This window comes from Delphinus delphis, chromosome 1 (genome assembly GCF_949987515.2).
Source record: "Delphinus delphis chromosome 1, mDelDel1.2, whole genome shotgun sequence".
In the NCBI taxonomy this organism is placed as follows: domain Eukaryota; kingdom Metazoa; phylum Chordata; class Mammalia; order Artiodactyla; family Delphinidae; genus Delphinus; species Delphinus delphis.
In genome coordinates this window covers 111,403,708-111,421,437 of record NC_082683.1, presented here as the reverse complement: position 1 = coordinate 111,421,437, position 17,730 = coordinate 111,403,708, and the positions used below count along the sequence as shown (strand labels likewise).

General features: G+C 50.5%; 1 protein-coding gene across 2 annotated transcripts in view; it reads left to right on the top strand.

The window, feature by feature from the left end:
• The first annotated feature begins 15,625 nt into the window (after window positions 1-15,625).
• KCNN3 (potassium calcium-activated channel subfamily N member 3) overlaps window positions 15,626-17,730 on the top strand; it is a 172,167-nt gene continuing 170,062 nt past the window's right edge. For both annotated transcript variants that reach the window (XM_060007923.1, XM_060007915.1), the window contains exon 1: window positions 15,626-16,528. In XM_060007923.1, the coding sequence (XP_059863906.1) occupies window positions 15,626-16,528 (903 nt within the window). The remainder of the gene's footprint in view (window positions 16,529-17,730) is intronic.

Sequence of the window (17,730 nt, the reverse complement as noted above, 5' to 3'; positions counted from 1 at the left end):
AACATACCATTCCCAGATTTCCCCAGAGGCTTGGGGTTCTGTTTTGCAGTCAAGGAGTATAACATACAGAAGGGTGAGATGCTACCAAGGTGTCTGAGCACAGTTCATCCAACCCCCAGCCATGCACCATTCATTCGTTCACTCATTCACCCTCTGTGTGCCAGGCCCTGTGCTGGGCTCTGGGTGTATCATGGCAACCAGACAGGTCTGTTCTCGGCCTTCTAAGCTCACACACTTCACATGCATCCATACACCAGTGGTGCCACCACCATCACAGCCACCTTTAGGGTCAGCTAGCGGCTTCCAGAGCACATTATCCTTGCTTCCATCTAAGCTGGCTGAGATACAGCACTTCTGGAGTCCATAGATGATGCTGTTATTGGAAGTTTTATCTCCAACCACACATACGTACTTGCTGGGGGTTCAGAGCAGCGATGCTTATAAGGGCCGGAAACTGACAAGTGCCCACAAATAGTGAATGACTGTGCAAACTATAGGCATAAGATGGGAGAGCAAGGTGTTATCTAATAAAAACGCCAAGTAGGTGGGATTATACTGATGTGTAATGAGATGGGCTTTAATGTGTCTGTGAGATTTCCTTTAATGAAATAAACAGAACATAAAAATTCAGGTACACACTAATTACAGCTGCTCTAAAACCTATGCACACATACCATAATCTCAGTTTTGTAAGGAAAACACAATGTATTGCAAGACTGGAATATGCCAAATATTAACAACACCTGATTTAGGCAGAGAGTTTATACATGATTTTTCTGCTTCTTTATTGTTTTTTTCCAGACTTTTTATGATGAGCAAGCTATTACTATGAAAATTCAGAAAAATAAATAACTTTAAACACTGGAACCCTCCTATGTCTACACATTGGCAGAGATCAGGGATCTACTTCCAGGGATGTAAGAAGAGCTTGGTGATCACTAGATTCTGTTGTCCACACTTGTAATAAAACATACACTGATATGTGAGAGCTGGACTAAGTGAGTGCTAAGTGCTCTTTGGCTCTGAAGTTCTGGGATTCAATTTAATTCCACGCAAGTTGAGAAGCTCACCATCTAGTCAGGGGAACAGACTTATTTATTTATTCATTCAACTCAACAAATATTTATGGAGGGCCTGCTATGTTCCTGGCATTGTTCCAGTTGCTGGGGAACATAAACACATAATTACAATGCCACGTACGAAGTGCTGCAGGAGAATTCCCTTAAAAAGTGTTAGGGGCACACAGCAGGGGAAGCGGCTGACCCTTTTGGGGGCTGTGGGAGGTCATGGAAGGCCTCATAAAGGAGGCTCATTTGAATAGGGTCTTGAGGGATGAATAAGAGTTCTCTAGGCAGCAAATAGAGGGAAACAGAGCTTATGCTAAGTTGAGAATTATTTCTGGAGAGGCCTATGTGTGCTATGAGGGAAGATGGAATAAACAGATTGTTTATAGACTCTTGTCCTCATCCCAGCCACAGAAATCAGGATAAGTGAGTTCAAATGTCTGAACTCATAAAGTTAGAATAATTCTTTTGAGTCGTGGCTGTTTCTTCTTCCGCCTTTAACTAAGAGTCATGCATGTTCAAGGCCTCTTTGAATAATGACCCCGTCGACCCATCAGTACAGCCTGGTCCAGGAACTGGAAACATCTGGATCCTGCTGGGCTGGAAAAACATTGTGTGACCCCTGGATTTCTGTCCTCGTGCAGAAAGAAGGATGGCTATAAGAAGATGACCTGGGTCTGGAAATTCTAACTGGTAAACAAGAATCCTTGAAAAAGTGATTGTCAGGCATCTCCTGTCTGTCTGGTTCTGTTGCTTGTCTTTCTTCCCTCCTTTTCTCAGTTTCTTATTTCCTCTTTCTCCTTTCTTTCTCCTTTGTCACATCCATCTTCCTCCTTTTTCTTTTTCTTCTCTCTTTAGTCTCTTGGTCTCACTCTCTGCCTCCTTCTGTTTCTCTGAGTGTTTCTGTCTCTCTTGCTTTGCATATTTTCTCTTTCTTTTTCCCGAATCTCTTGCCTGTCTTCAGGTCACCTCCTTGGTTTTCTCCATTGAAAGGAACCCCAGCCTGCCTTTGAGGGGATTTGGGGAGGGCAGAGTTGGTGGGATACTCTGAGCTTGTTTGGCCTCCCTCGACAAGCATCTCTTTTTAAGGAGTCTGAATTTATAGCGTGACAATATAAAGAGCTCTTTCATTCTGGCTCTCATATGTCCCTACTTGAGCAGAGAGATTTCCAGACAGATAATCATCAGGCTTCCTACAGGAAATTAAAGACCTTGGCGCTGTGTAGCTGCTCATCTCACCTGCGTGGCCCATTAAGTTTCACAAAAGGCTTTGCTTCCCTGGCATGTGATAGAACACATCTTTGATAAGATTTATTTTCCAAATCTCTCTAATGAAGGCAGTGGTGTGTGTCTTCTAGATAAGCAAGCTCACAGTAGGGCCAGAGGTTCTCATTTTGGTGCAGGAAAGGGTGCCTCACCTTTCTTATCTAGATTACAAGGACACTGAGCTGGCACGTGTCCTCAGGGTCCACACTGGGGGCAAGAATCCTTATAATGAAGTACATTTGGACCTCTGGCTGGCCTTGCACATGCAGCACTTGCCTCACTTCTTTCTTGAATCCCCACTTTGTCCACACACTCTGGTCGGCATCTTTGGAGGAAGACAGGCCCCAATCTAGACAACATGGTAATCCCACTACCATGGGACTTGCCAGGGATTGACTTAGGTTGGAGCATACAACCCGTTTTTAACCAGTGAGATGTGGAGGAAAGTCTAGGGACTTCTGAGACAGTTTTCCCCATTATTAAAAAGAGATCCGGGCTTCCCTGGTGGCGCAGTGGTTGAGAGTCCGCCTGCCGATGCAGGGGACACGGGTTCGTGCCCCGGTCCGGGAAGATCCCACATGCTGCAGAGTGGCTGGCCCCGTGAGCCATGGCCGCTGAGCCTGGGCGTCTGGAGCCTGTGCTCCGCAACGGGAGAGGCCACGACAGTGAGAGGGCCGCGTACCACAAAAAAAAAAAAAAAAAAGAGATCCAAGACGGGGTACTTCCTTTTATTGTCTCTGGACTTTGAAGTGTGATGGTGGGATGCCTGGAGGTGCTGCAGCCATCTCATGACCATGAGGGAGTGGCCAACATGCTGAATGAAGATGGTGGAGCAGAAAGTCAGAAAGAACTTACGTTCACGGTGACACATGCCATCAAATTAATGGCCCCTGAAACTGTCTTACCTCTGGAGTTAGTGTGTGTCCTTTTTTTTTCCCTTTGGCCGCACTGCTTGCGGGATCTTAGTTCCCCAACCAGGGATTGAACCAGGGCCCTTGGCAGTGAGAGCACTGAGTCCCAACCACTGGACCGTCAGGGAACTCCCTAAACGTCCTTGTTTTCAAACTTTCTTGAGTTGGGGTTTCTTTATTGGCAACTGAAAGTATCTGAGCAAACACAGACAGGGAGGTCCAAGATGGGCCCACCATGTTTTATAAGGGAAGTGTGAGTTCACTGAGAGAGGGGTGGGGTGGGGAAATGAGCTTTGGGATCAGACGGCTCCACACTGGAGCACCAGCCTTGTTGCTCCTGCTTATGACAAGTCACGGGCAAATCACTTAACCTCTCTGAGCTGTAGTTTCCTTGGCTCAGAATGAGTATTGAGTACCACACAGATGCTCAATAATCGTCAGTTCTCTTCTTCCTAGATATGTTTCTCTTCCAGCTATTTTTAAAGGGGCAAGAGGTGCCAGGAGCAGAGAGTTATTTAATGACATTTCAGTGCTGGGGAGAGTTTTATACAGAGACCATTCTGAATCCTTTACCCACAGTTGCTCCAAGTACAAATCACATCTCTAATGCCAGCAACAGTGCTGAGGGGGAGGCAAATACACCCAATTCTCCATTCTCCATGGTGATGAGAGATGTGGATAATTGAGAACAGCAGATAATCCCCGAACCTGCTTTGAGTCACTGACTTCCACCACCTCCCCCAACATCACTTTCTTGGTGCAGCTGACAAACTGCCACATGGATGCACGTCTCTCTCCTCTTCTCTCTTCTGGTGCATCACTCGGCAAAGCTGCTTCAATACAGGCCAGAGCGATGGAGGAGAGGCAAGGGGGCTGATGCCACCTCCCCAGCCAAGAACAGCCTGGAAGCTGCATGATTGAGCTTGGCCTTGGAGTTGGACTCTGTCTACCCCTTGGGCTAGTTTGACTTCAGTTTCTCCAAGCTCCTTCAGGTGGAGATGAGCACTAGAGATGCAGGTTCCTCGCCTCCAGTGAGCCTCACTCAGGCCAGTCAGTGCACAACTAACTTCACTTGTACTCAGAGCTCCTCCCCTTATGTCACTCATTTCTTGGAGAGAAGGGTGACTTTTCCTTCTCCCAAGCAATGGCATGAACTAAAATGAATTGTATGCATTGAATTTAGAGCTTTTGGATTCTTGATCCAGGTAGCAGTGACCCTCTTATTTACCAAAGTCTCCTTTCAGTCAGTGAAACACTTTACAAGAAGGATGAAAAGTGAGGCAAGAAAGAAAACATTTATTGAGTATCTATCACGTGCTGGCCGTGTGCTAAGCGCTTCACATCTATTACTTTGTGGGGAGACCAGATCTTTCCAGTGAGAACTCGTCTAGCCTGAAGTAGGAGATACTGGCTGCTTGCTTGTCTCTGGCAATCTATTCTGGAAAATTCCCGCCTTGGTACCAATAACACACAAATCAATTTCCTCCAGTCCTAGACCCGGGTTCAGGTCCTTCAGGATCTCTTGCTATCTTGTCCTTTCTCGCCACACTAGAAGTTCGATCGGATGAGATTTGTGGGTCTGGGAGAACTGGACAACCTGGAACTTCTTGGTTGAGTGAGGGGGAGTTGCTGGCCTCCTTGACCTTAATCAGGAGATGCAGAAGTGCCCCATTGATCAGAGTCAAGGCTCACAGCGCCGGAAGCAGCTAGGATAAGATCTGGGGGGCTGCCAAGGCAGGCTCTCATCCCCTTTTCCCTTCTTTCCCTTCTCTGGCCCTTCTGGCTGGTTCAGAAGCTTCTCTAATGGAAGTGATAAGTAAGTAGGAAGCCACTGGCCTTTCTCATCGTCTGGGGCTGACATTTGCCGGATCCTGGAGCCACCAGGAGGCTTATTGATTACTAGGTTTGCAGGAGGAAAAAGGTGTTGTATTCAATACTAAGAAAGAGGATTAGTGCTCACCAGGCCCCCAGGGGCTCCCACAACGGGCCACAGGGACTGCGAGAGCTGCAACTTGTCATAAAATCAGTTCTGGGATCATAGTTTCGGAGACAATCAGAGGAGGCAAGCTTTCCTAAATTGTAGGAAAACTCCTCAGTTAGAATAATGGCTTATCTTTGGCACATACTCTTTCCGAGATGTACAGCCTCATCCCATTTCCTTTCTGAGCAGGACTTCCAAACACCAGATGGGAAAATGGCCAAGATGAGGGTGCTGGGCCTTCGGAGTCTGAATGTCAGTTATTTAATCTTGGGCAAGTCCCCTAGGCCTCTCGTTTCTCTTTGTAGAATGGGGACGACAGGAACTGCCTGGCAGAGGGTCACAGGGTCAGTGAGAAGTGGCTGCCTGATGTCTGGGGCTTGGGAGGTGCCCCCAAACTGTTGTTTGAATCGGTTTCTGAACTATGATCCAGGCCTGTTATTGGGGCAAGGGAAGAAGTGTCCTTGAGCAGCCCACATGCCCTCTTCTCCCCATCCAATGACAGGCAGCCTGGAAACCCAGAATGAAAATGTTCTCTCTTCTCTTGACCCTCCAGAGAGTCCACTGAGCTCATTAGCAGGCAGGGAAGATTCCCAAGGTAGAGGGCAGAGGCCAGGTCTGGAAGGACTAGGCTGGCAGCCCACCTGATCTCATGTGTGTAGGGGTCCTGTGCTCGTAGGCACTTTCCAAAATTGAGGTCTCCCCACTTCTTTGATGTCTTTCCTTTTGTTAGAAAAACTTACCAGAGGCTCTAGACTGGAAAAGGGAGTCCCAGGCTGGGCTGTGGCTCCCATCAGTGGGGAATTTGTCACTGCACTAAGTATCCAGCCAGCAGTGGCTGGGCCTCCTCCTGTCTAGCACTGCAGACCCCCAGCATTCTGGCCCCAACGTCTGTGACAAGGATTATCTTTGAGTGCCCCGTGGTCCAGGATGGTGGGTGATTTATGGTTCTCCTGAGGTGTGGGTTGGAGTTCCACTTGTTATAAAGTCAGTGTTGGGAGTGAGTCACTGCTAGTGTGTGAGCCCAGCTGAGTGCCTTGAACCCACTTCCTGGGGTGACCTCATGGCCCTCTTTTCAGGGTAAGTCTTGGAATTTCCCTTATAAGTCTGGGGGAGAAACAGCTTTCTGTTCTGCTTCACTGTATTTAATGGCAGAAATTAAAAAATGAGAGAAATAGTGGTAAATGTGGGGGTTTGGAAAAGTTTTTGATCCCTCCCTTCATCAATCTTTTTCAGCCTTTTAAAACTGTATGTATATATGGGGCTTCCCTGGTGGTGCAGTGGTTGAGAGTCCGCCTGCCGATGCAGGGGACACGGGTTCGTGCCCCGGTCCGGGAGGATCCCTCATGCCACGGAGCGGCTGGGCTTGTAAGCCATGGCCGCTGGGCCTGCGCGTCCAGAGCCTGTGCTCCGCAACGGGAGAGGCCGCAACAGTGAGAGGCTCGCGTACCACAAAAAAAAAAAAAAAAAAAAGAAAGTATATATGTATAAACCCATGTGTATACATATATGTGTATGTGTGTGTATGTGTTTAGGTCTCTATCTGTATCTATATCTATCCATCTGAAGGGTCTTTGGGGATAGAGTTGGGGCTTCCCTGGTTCATTCACACGCTTCCTCCAGGATTAATGAATGTGGGGAGGGGGTTTTTGTAGTGGTGGTCAGGGCACAGAAAAGCTAACTTTATCCTCCTAATGGCTGAGCTCTGAGACAAGCCCAGCCTCCAGAAGGCCACTCTAGCCACCAATGCACGTGTTCAGTGACTTGTAGGGCCCAATGTGGTTTCCCGTAGGCCCTCTCTTTAAAGGTTCCTTGTGGCCACTGTGGGCACTGGAGGATGAAGCCAGCTATCCTTCCCAGAAGTGTGTGGCTTTTGGTTGAAAACAAAGCATGCTCCATGTTGGACCTGAGTTCATGGCTGTATGGAATCTCGTGGTCTTGGTGACCTGGTCTGATGTGTAGGTGGGCAGCCGTGGGACATGGATAGAGATGACAATGTTCTGATTTCATGGTGGAGAGCCCAATAGTGGAGAAAAAATGCTCGTCTCGGGGTGGGGACAAGAATAGCAGCAATGGCGTCCTGATCTCTCAGAGGGGCTGTTCATAGAGGGGATACACTGTGGTTCTCATGGCAGAGACAGGACTAGAGGTGATAGTTCTCTGGTCATCTGGTGGGATCCTAATGGGGGGCGCGCATGATCTGTTCTCATGGTGGGGAAACTAGTAGTGGTGATAATGATCTGATCTCCAGGGGAGGATAAATGAAGGGGGCTGTGTGGCAGTGGGGAGATGAGGTGCTTCTGTACCCAGGGCAGCAGGGGGTCCAGGAGTCCAGCTCAGAAAATCTCCTGGACCCATGTTTGTTTTTATATAAGAGCAAAAGGGCTGTCGAAGTCTTTCCCTCAGACACTGCTCATGCACACAGCCATGGAATGTAGATTCTCCCTTCCCTCCTCTCAGAGTCCTGCCTGAGAGATGCTGGCCATAGTGATTAAGTGTCGGATTTGATGGGGATCCTGTTAAGACACTAATGCTCTTCTAATTCTGGCTAAATTGGCATTGGTTTTGTTGATCTACCTACACAGGTTGAGCTTGTTGCCTCCAATTTCAGGTGATTTCCATCTTGTCACTCTCTCCTTCCCACTTAGCGCATCTAATCCTCAGGCTCTTCCAGCTGCCTGGTATCTCCTGTGAAGCATCCTGCTGCCTCCGAGGCTAGGCAATTAGAGACTCAGACTCCAGCAGGGAGGGCGGCTACGGATTATTACTGAGGAGGGAGAGACTGAGTGCAGTGTCCATAGCAACCCTCCAGCTTTCACCTTTACCAGGAGAGAAGGAAGGCAGGAAGGCAGCGAGATTCCTGCCCTTTTGCATTATTCATATCGGAGTGCTGGGCGCGGAAGGCCTTGGCTGCTGACTTTGCCCTGTGAAAGCGGTGTGGGGAGAGGGGACTTTTTCTCATTTAATAGCAGCGACTTGGAGTGGACATGTACCTGGGAGTTTGGGATGTACGCAGTGGGATTGAGTTTGGGATGTACGTTTGGGATGTACGCAGTGTACGCAGTGAGACAGCAGGAGGGATGTAGTGAGCTGTGCTGTTGGGTGTCCAACAGCTACTGAGAGATGATAGGCCCCCTGAAAGGGACACATCACATCAAGGGGATCCTGATTCGAGTCCCAGCTTTGTCCTTAACTCACATGTGAGCTTAGGCAAGCCACCTCCCATCTCTGGGTGGTCTTCTCTTGCTAGTAAGGCTGGGCCCTAGGCATCTCTGTGGTCCCTTCCAACCCTCTCATTCAACGGTTTTATGCTGGCTTACCTAGGACAGATAATAGGGGTAATATGTTCTTTCCCTATGGTGGAAAAGCTCGAAGAACCTGCCAAATAGAGGCTACCTTTGCAAAATGTTCACAAAGGTAAATCCTGGCACCAGATGTAGTCCCCGAGTCTCCATGGAAGGAGGCAGAAAGTTACGGGCGCAGTTCCCTTTGGGGATCTCCCTCCACGCCTCCCAAGGTGCCTGGAGTGCAGAGCTATGTGCACGTGCCACCAGCAGAGGTCGCCACACTCCTCACAAACCGGCCACAGGTTGCTGTGCCCCAGGTGGGTGCGCCCCGGGTAAGCATCAGCTGGGGCTTCAATCTCAGAGCCAGAGCTGGGCGGGGAGCCGCCAGGACCTTGGAGTCTGGAGTCTGGGAAGAGGCTGATGGCACCGGCTGGCTCAGAAGGCTCGGGCTCAAGTCACCAGCCAGGCTCCGGGGATCTGTCCTTCACTCTCGACCCTAACTGTAGGAGGGTGGTTCATCCAAGGCTACAGAGTGCTGCTGTGTCCCTTGGTGCCTGGGGCCTGCGGCTGCCCTGGTTCTTGACCTTCTCTTGGGCAGCTCAGGTGCCAGCTCTAGGTTTGGGAAACCATTAGAGGTAATTTTTTTTTTTCTCTGAGCCTTTTGGGACTGAGACCAGGAAGCTGACTTAATCGGTAAATCTTAATTGAGAGCATGTGCTGTGCCAGGCACTGGGGATTCAGCAGTGAATAAAACAGACAGAGATTCCACCCTCAGGAAGCTGAATCTCTGGTTGGGGGGCAGGGTGTCATCATCTACACAGTGTGGGGCTGGGCGTGGACACCCACCCATCCAGGACAGGCCAGTGACGGGCTCTCTCCACTGACTTAGCCTTGAGCAGACAGGCCTTTGGACCTGGGCTGGCTCTAGGGATGAGGCTCAGATGCTGAGCCCTGGCCAAACGGGTCTACATGGGCTCTCCCCCAGCCACCAAGGTCCACCAAGCTCCTTGCACTTGCCCAGTCCACACTGTAGCACTTTACAGTTTGCAAAGTGTGTGCCCCTATACCAGCTCCCTGTGAGCCTGGCAAGGCCTCATGGTGACAAGATGTTGGTGCCCTGTACCCATTTCTCATGCGTTCTTTCCAGATACTGTATCAGCACCTTTTATTTAACCTTGGACCCCCTCAAATAAATGTTCCCATCTGGACTGATCCATCTGGCCAGAACAGCAAGTTCTCTCACCAAAGCCATGGAGAAGTGGTGAGGAGAAGCATTTAAAAATGTATCTCGTTTTTCACAAAACAACCACGGAGGGAGGCATGGATGGGTCCAGTTTTACGGGCTCAGAGTGGTGCCGTGTGGTCACCGGCAGGAAGATGGCAGCTCTAAAGCTCATGTATTGGAGTTCCAGCCCAAGGCTGCTCCCGGCACCCCTGCCTGCCTGCTCCACTCCATCTTCTCTCCATGTCCAGGACCAGCCCTGCCTGCCACAAAGTTTTTGGAGCAAAATCGTCACCCTTCTTTCAGACAGGTCTCAGTGGAGCTGCTCTGTTGAAACCTCCCCCACTCCTTTTGTCAAAGGGGGTTTCCTGGAGAACCTGGGTAGGAGTGGAGGGCAGGAGGAATCTTTCCTCTGGAAGGGGAAGAAGCCCAGTGGTGGTGGCTGAGTGGAGAGGTGACCTGCAAGTGGACAGTCCAGTTTGGCTCATGGCGTGGCCTCTTCCCTCCTTTGAGAACAAGAGCAAACCAGTTGCCTTCTCTAGAACTTAACTCAGTTTCCCCATCTGTAGAATGGGGATACTAATCTAACTCCACTAGCTTGTTGGGACCACATTTGCACAGAGCAGGCTTTCAGTGAATGCACCGGGGTGTGAGATGTTGAGCTGTACGTCTCTTTTGTAGCGAGACCCACACGAAGCACAAAAGTTTCAGTTTTTCTTCAGCAAAGAGGAAATGGTGTGAAGCTGCCATTGGTGGCTAAGAGCGGTTGGTGGGTGCCCTGGAGGCAGGTGGGATGTGCTGTGGTCCTGTCTCACTCTTTCTGCCATGACTTGGGGGAGGGTGGGTGGGCTTTACTTAGGAGAGCCCTCACCCCGGGTCTGGATGTTCAGGGACTCAGAGAAAAGAAGCATGGATGAGAGACCTACACTTACAGATCGGCGTTCATTGTGGCCAGTGGTGCAGGTAAGGGGTAAGCATTGTGTCCAGGGTCAGAATGCCCTGAACTCTCATTCATGCATCAATTCACTCACTCACGTCCAGATTTAACACATAATCTGGGTGTGGGGTGAGGTGTAGTATTGTGTGTGTGTTTTACAATCCACACCACCGGCTCCTTTCCCCAAGGAGCTTATGGTGTAAATTAAAAACAGGGGAGAAAAGTCATGTATACAGAGAACTCCAATACAAGGCAAGAGGTGAAAAGTATCCCCAGAGAGATACAAATAAAGTGCTAAGGGAATTCAGAAGAGGAAGATGATGTCAAATTAGGGGGAAGGAGCAGAGGAGGGGAGGTGTGGGAAGGCTTTGGGTGGAGGCATCACTGTGCTATCCTTAAATTCTAGTGGGACTGGACACCAAGTGCGGGGTGAAGTGGCATTCCGGGCAGCACAAATGGGGAATGGGAAAGAGCATGGGTCTAGGGTTCAGAAGGATCCAGGTTGAAATCCACGACTAACTGGTGGCCTTGAGTGAGTCACTTCAACCTTTCTATACTTTAGTTTATGGGGGCGAGAGTGTAATGGATGGAGCAATAGAACCTTCCTGGCCTGCCTTCCAGGGCTTCCAGGAAGTGCAAATGGAGTACTTTATGTGAAAGCAGTTGGAAAACTGTAAAGTGCTAGCAAATACAGGGGTTGTTTTTATTTTAAAAACATTAACTGATCCTGTAACAGAGCTCCTAGTTAAGAACACAATAATGACTGAATCTGAATGGGCTAATGAACTGTTCAGCGCAGAGCTGTCTCTGACCCAACCATCCAGGGTCTGAGGGAGGTGTCGTTGATCTTTAAGATACTTCTATTCTTAGAAGGTTAAGGATAGCCCTTAACCACCACTAGCTTTTCTAAAAATCCCGCTATTGTCTGTCATTGTATCTAAACTCCATCCATCCACCTATCTATCCATCCATCCATCCATCCATCTATCCAATAAACCTATAATGAGTATATCCACAGCCAGATAACCCTGATCAGTGCTGGGGATACAGAAAAAATTAGACCCCTTCTCTGTGCTCAAGAAGTCTACAGCTTAGTGGGAAAGACAGCTATATAAACCATATATCATTCCTTTTCTTAAACCCATTTTCAGTCAGTTCTATGTTTTGGGGGTAACAAGTTCCACGGACCACAGATTATGGGATTTTAAAGCTGAGGGATCTTAGAAATCATCTCTTCTATCACATTCATTTTACTGATGGGGGAAATTATTATTTGTGTGGAAAGCACTATGACTTCCTCTTATTTGCCTCAAAATGACCTCGCCAAGGTTTCAAGTTCAGTTCAGTTCAGTTCAATGAATCTTTGTTAAGCATCTGTTATATGCCAGGCTCTGTGTAAGAGCTGCAGGTCCGATGATGGAGAAGACATAATTCCAGCCCTCACAGAGGTCACAGTCTAGGAGGAAAAGAACACACAAAGAGATGACAGCTATAGTGCTTGATACTGAAAACTACAGGAGAAGGGCCCCTGATTTGGATATGGGGGAGCTTGGGAGAGGCTTCCCAGCAAGAAGTCCTGTGAGCCATGTCTTGAAGGGCGAAAGCAATGTGCTGGATGAAGATGTACTGGAAGGGCTTGCCAGGCAGAAGGAAAAGCGTGAGCAAAGGCATGGAGGTATGAAATAGCATGGCTTGTTGGAGGAACCATAAGAAGCTGGTGGTATTGGGGCTTAAAGAAGGAAGTGGTGAGGAATGAATGTGGAAAGGAGGGCAGGGGCAGAGCGACAGCACACCTGATGTGGAGCTGGTATGGCCAAAGGCCACCATTACCTTATTGGGTTTCATGAGCATGTCCTTGTTCACTTTCCTTGTCTTCTCTGGGCTAAGAAACTCCACCACATCCCCTTGACCTTCATCTTTACAGACTTAAGAGGCATAATTTATTTGAAGGAAGAGCCTATCCTTCAAGGTGTGGATTTGGACATGCAGGAAAAAGTCAACCCTGATTTGCAGGTGTAAACACTCCCATTATCACTAATTTCAAGCTATCAGTGTGACATCACTGGTTGTGGAGTTGGGAAGAGATATGCACCTTTGGCTTTTAGGAGCCAGTACCAGCCAGCTCCAGCACACCAGCTTCTGGGCAGCGTGTGTGGCCTGGTGAGATAGCCCACTACTACTGACTTTCATGATGTAGGGGCCCTTATCACTCCCATTTTATAGAGTAGGAAGCTGAGGATCAGAAGGTAGTTATCCTGCCTGTGGTTACACAGCCATTGCATGGCAGAGAGGGGCTCCAGCCTGGGCAGTCTGACTCTAGAGCTCGAGCTCTAACCATGATATCCTTCACTTCGCATTCCCATAGGGTGGCTGTATTGAAGGGCGTGAGCTGCATCGGTGGCATTAGCTGTCAAGCTCCAGCCCATTTCCAGATGAATCTCTAGCTTTGGCTCTGGTATAGTTTAGTCCCCCACCCCCGCCAGGTGTTTCTTATCCCCCTCCATGATAGCAGGACATATTCTAACAGTCCCTATGGGATCCAGCTGGTACAGCCGGGATGGCCCAGAAAGGTCAACTGAGGCAGAAGACAGGTCATAGCGGTGGAGTGAGCACAGAAATGCCCAGACCTGGAGTCTGCCCCTAAAAATTGATTTTTCACAGCCCAGATGCTGTATCCAGCCCTGAGAAGCAATACTAACAGCATATTTCTGCTACTAATGACATAGTAATGATAATTTATTAGGAAATCATTAAGCCTAAGTATATGATCTGGAGCCTTGAACCAAACAGGTGGCTCTGTTTGGGGATGGATGGAGGGAAACCAAGAAGACAGAAGGGAAGGGGAGAGCAGTCAGGGCATGCCGGAAGGGGTGAGGTGGAGGGTACCGGAGGGCCGGCATGGTTGTGAGAAAACACATGAGACCCCAGCTTGTGTCTGAGCCCCGGCGCTATGACTTGTAGTGGCAGGGGGTGTGACCATGTCATTGATAATAATAACAGTAATCAAGATTATCAGGTGTAGTTGCAATTATTCAGGTTTCTGGGGTTGTGACTTACAAGTACTATTTAGCTCTCAATCATTTGGACTGAGAGGGGATTGGAGAGGTGAGAACTGGCATATGGCGGATACTCTGGGCTCTTTTGATGGGAGCCCTGCTCCTTCCTGACCTGGCCACTTGCTGCTCACCATTCAGAACTGCTTTAGAACCTCACTGTGTGTGGGCGTGTGTGTGTGTGTGTACGTGTTTGTGGGCCAGTGAGTGCACACCTATGTATATAGGTGCACCTGCATACGTGTATCTGTGTGTGTGTGTGCATGCATGGCTCTCCTCCTCTTCCCCCTTCCTACCAGAGAAGCAGCTGGACAGAGGCCAAGGGGTGATGGGGGAAGCAAGAGCCAGGCAGGAAGATGCCTCCCTCCTAAAACCCCAGGTGTGCTTGGGGAATCCCATAATGGCCCCTTCTTCACTGATCCCTAAGTCAGCTGCCGTTAGAAGTGGAAATGAATTCAGCTGGGTCCCATCTTTTTGGAACTCCCTTTGCACACAGTGGGAGCTTAATAAATACTTGATGATGGTTCTGAACCTGGGAAGCCAGCAGCTGTTCCCAGCTCTGACTCTCAGAGCTCCATGGGACAGATCAGGTGGGGAGCGACCACGGGGGTTTTCAGTCTTCCTCCCAGACCTTCCCATGACTCCAAGTCCAGCTGGAGCCATAGTCCATTTCACACATCCTGCTTTGGGGAGGCCAGTTCTTCCTCCACAGCTTCTCTCTGGCTCTTTCCACCCCTCATTTGAGCAATATTTATGGAGCAACCACTGTGCACTGAGCATCACAGTGGAAAGGCATCCTGGGAGATGGTATAGGAGCTGTGGGGTCAGACCGAGCTGAGTTCGAATTCTAGCATCCTTAATTACAAACGGGGTAACATCTGGCAAGCTACTTATCTGTGCTTGAGTGATTTTTTAAAAAACGGGTTTCATCTGTAAAAGCAGAAGGATGACATCATTTTCATAGGATTGATGTGAGGATTAGAAATAACAGATGCTCCTGCACACATATTGCAGGCAGTTCAGTATTTACCTGGGGTCAGGAGGATGTGGGTTCCCTCTGCTTCTGTGACCTTGAAGTTGTTAGTAATCTCTGAGCATCAGTTTGTGAAATGGGAACACGATGCCCACCTCCTTGCGTGTTTGGAGGATGTAGCTGGATAATATGTGTGAAACAACCTATCGCAAACCCTGACCATTAATAACTGTCTTCCTGCTTCTTGCCCCCGCATCAGGATGCACAGCTCCCCTCCTTAGGAGGACCTCTGCTCCTCCTCGCCACCGCCCCGCGTGCGCTTACATCTCGTATCGCCGTGAGCTGACGGCTTTCTGCCATACCTGTCAGAGGAAAGAGGGCAGCTGCTCAGCTCCCGGGTGGGGAGCGGAAACTACATTTCCCAGCCTTCGCTGCGCTGCCACTGGGGCTGGGAGCGGAGCGCGGCAGGCCCCTCCTTCGGGGAGGAGCCTATGCGGGGGGCGGAGTTAGGAGGTGGTTGGAGAGTTAAGACAAGCCAATGAGACCGGCTGCTAATAAGTGGGCTTGGCTTACCCTATAACAGTGGCAGGAGGAGGAGAGCAAAGCTATTGAGCCAGCGAGGAGTGAAGCTGAACCTGGCCTCACACGCTCCTAGAGGACCACCTCCTGAGACAGAGTTCTTTTTCCCCCTTCTTCTTCTTTCTCCAAGCTCCCCTCCTGCCCTCCCTCCCTGCCCAGTACAATGCATTCTTGAGTGGCAGCGTCTGGACTCCAGGCAGCCCCAGAGAACCGGAGCAAGCCAAAGAGAGAGGACTGGAGCCAAGACACTCTGGTGGGGGAGCTTGGATGCCTGGCTTCCTTTGAGGACATCTTTGGAACGAGGGTGGCTTTGGGGTGGGGAGTTGTGCTGCAGGGAATCCAGCCAGGCCCCAAGATGGACACTTCTGGGCACTTCCATGACTCCGGGGTGGGGGACCTGGATGAAGACCCCAAGTGCCCCTGTCCATCCTCCGGGGATGAGCAGCAGCAGCAGCAGCCGCCACCGCCGCCGCCACCAGCACCAGCACCACCAGCAGCCCCCCAGCAGCCCCCAGGACCCCCGTTGCAGCCTCAGCCTCCGCAGCTTCAGCAGCAGCAGCAGCAGCAGCCGCATCCCCTGTCTCAGCTCGCCCAACTCCAGAGCCAGCCCATCCACCCCGGCCTGCTACACTCCTCTCCCACTGCTTTCAGGGGCCCCCCTTCATCCAACTCCACCGTCATCCTCCACCCTTCCTCCAGGCAAGGCAGCCAGCTCAATCTCAATGACCACTTGCTTGGCCACTCTCCAACTTCCACAGCCACAAGTGGGCCTGGTGGAGGAGGCCGGCACCGGCAGGCCAGCCCCCTGGTGCACCGGCGGGACAGCAACCCCTTCACAGAGATAGCCATGAGCTCCTGCAAGTACAGCGGTGGGGTCATGAAGCCCCTCAGCCGGCTCAGCGCCTCCCGGAGGAACCTCATCGAGGCTGAGCCCGAGGGCCAGCCCCTCCAGCTCTTCAGCCCCAGCAACCCCCCGGAGATCGTCATCTCCTCCCGGGAGGACAACCATGCCCACCAGACCCTGCTCCATCACCCCAATGCTGCCCACAACCACCAGCACGCCGGCGCCACCGCCAGCAGCACCACCTTCCCCAAAGCCAACAAGCGGAAAAACCAAAACATTGGCTATAAGCTGGGACACAGGAGGGCCCTGTTTGAAAAGAGGAAGCGACTGAGTGACTATGCTCTGATTTTTGGGATGTTTGGAATTGTTGTTATGGTGATAGAGACCGAGCTCTCTTGGGGTTTGTACTCAAAGGTAGGGGCTGCAGTTTCTCTTTATACCTTGAACAAAAGGAATATGTAGGTAGCAAGAGAGAGAGGGAGAGAGAGAGCGCGCCGAGTTGGGGGGGGCGGGGAGAGAGAGAGAGAGATTGGGGGAGAGAGAGAGATGGTGGTGCTGGGGAGAGGCGTTTGCTCAATTATATGGAACACTCTAACTTCCCATGGTTTTCCTGCTTAATCCCGGGAGAATTCATTCCTTGCTTCCTTGGGAGGGGGGACATCCCCACACACTGTGTCTAATTTGTAGACTCTGTGTTAGGGAGGATTAAAGAATCCCTTCTGAGAAATCATCTTTCCTCCTGGCTCACTCGTACTAAAGCATAACCTAGCAGCTTAACGCACCAATTAATTACACTCCGCCTTGATGTGCTTGCCAGTTCCTGTGACTTCCCCTCCTCTCCTCCCCTCCCTGCTCCACTCCATTTTCCCGAGGATAAAAAAGAAATAAATGTCCGGGTGGGGGGGTGGTGGGGATTCCATGCCAGTCCCTTCTCTCTCTGTCTTCTCTCTCTCTTCCCAAGTTTCTGTTTCCCTCCTCATCCCTGAGAGACTTAGGGCAAAATAGAAAAGCACCCGTGACTTGAGTCTCCTGGCGGCATGGGGTAAAAATGTAGGCGGAGGAAATCAGCGGTCTTTTCTCTCAGGAAAGAGGACTCAGAATAAACCTGCTGCTGCCTTGTAAACATCCCCTGATAAAAATGGCTACAGGTGTTACCCGGGCAGAGCAGATGGGCGCCGCCTTGGCATCAGCTGGGGTCGGGGGGAGTGCCTCTTCTTCGGATGGGATGACAGGGCTTCCTGGGAGTCCCCGAGAGCTCATGCCCCCGGCTCAGCCCCAGTTCTCCCCTCCCACCCCAACTCCTTCTTCTTCGGATAAATACGGATGAGTGTGTGAGTGCGCGCCCCGATGAAGAACGGCGGCACGGCTTTAGCGGGGGAGCTGGCCCCACTGCCCCAGCCTCTGTCCAGTCCCAAGACGGAGGAGGGGGTTTCCCTCCCCGAGTGGGCTTGGAAATCGCGTCCTCCAAGGGAGTGGGGCTTGAGGAAGGTGGGTTTCTGTCAAAGCTCTGCTTGCTGGGAGCCCTCCTGCTGCGAGCTTGAAGGCTTGGAGACCTGGGGAGTCACTGGGCAAGTGGATTTTTTTCCCACTCTACCCTTCACCCCCAATTTGTTGGT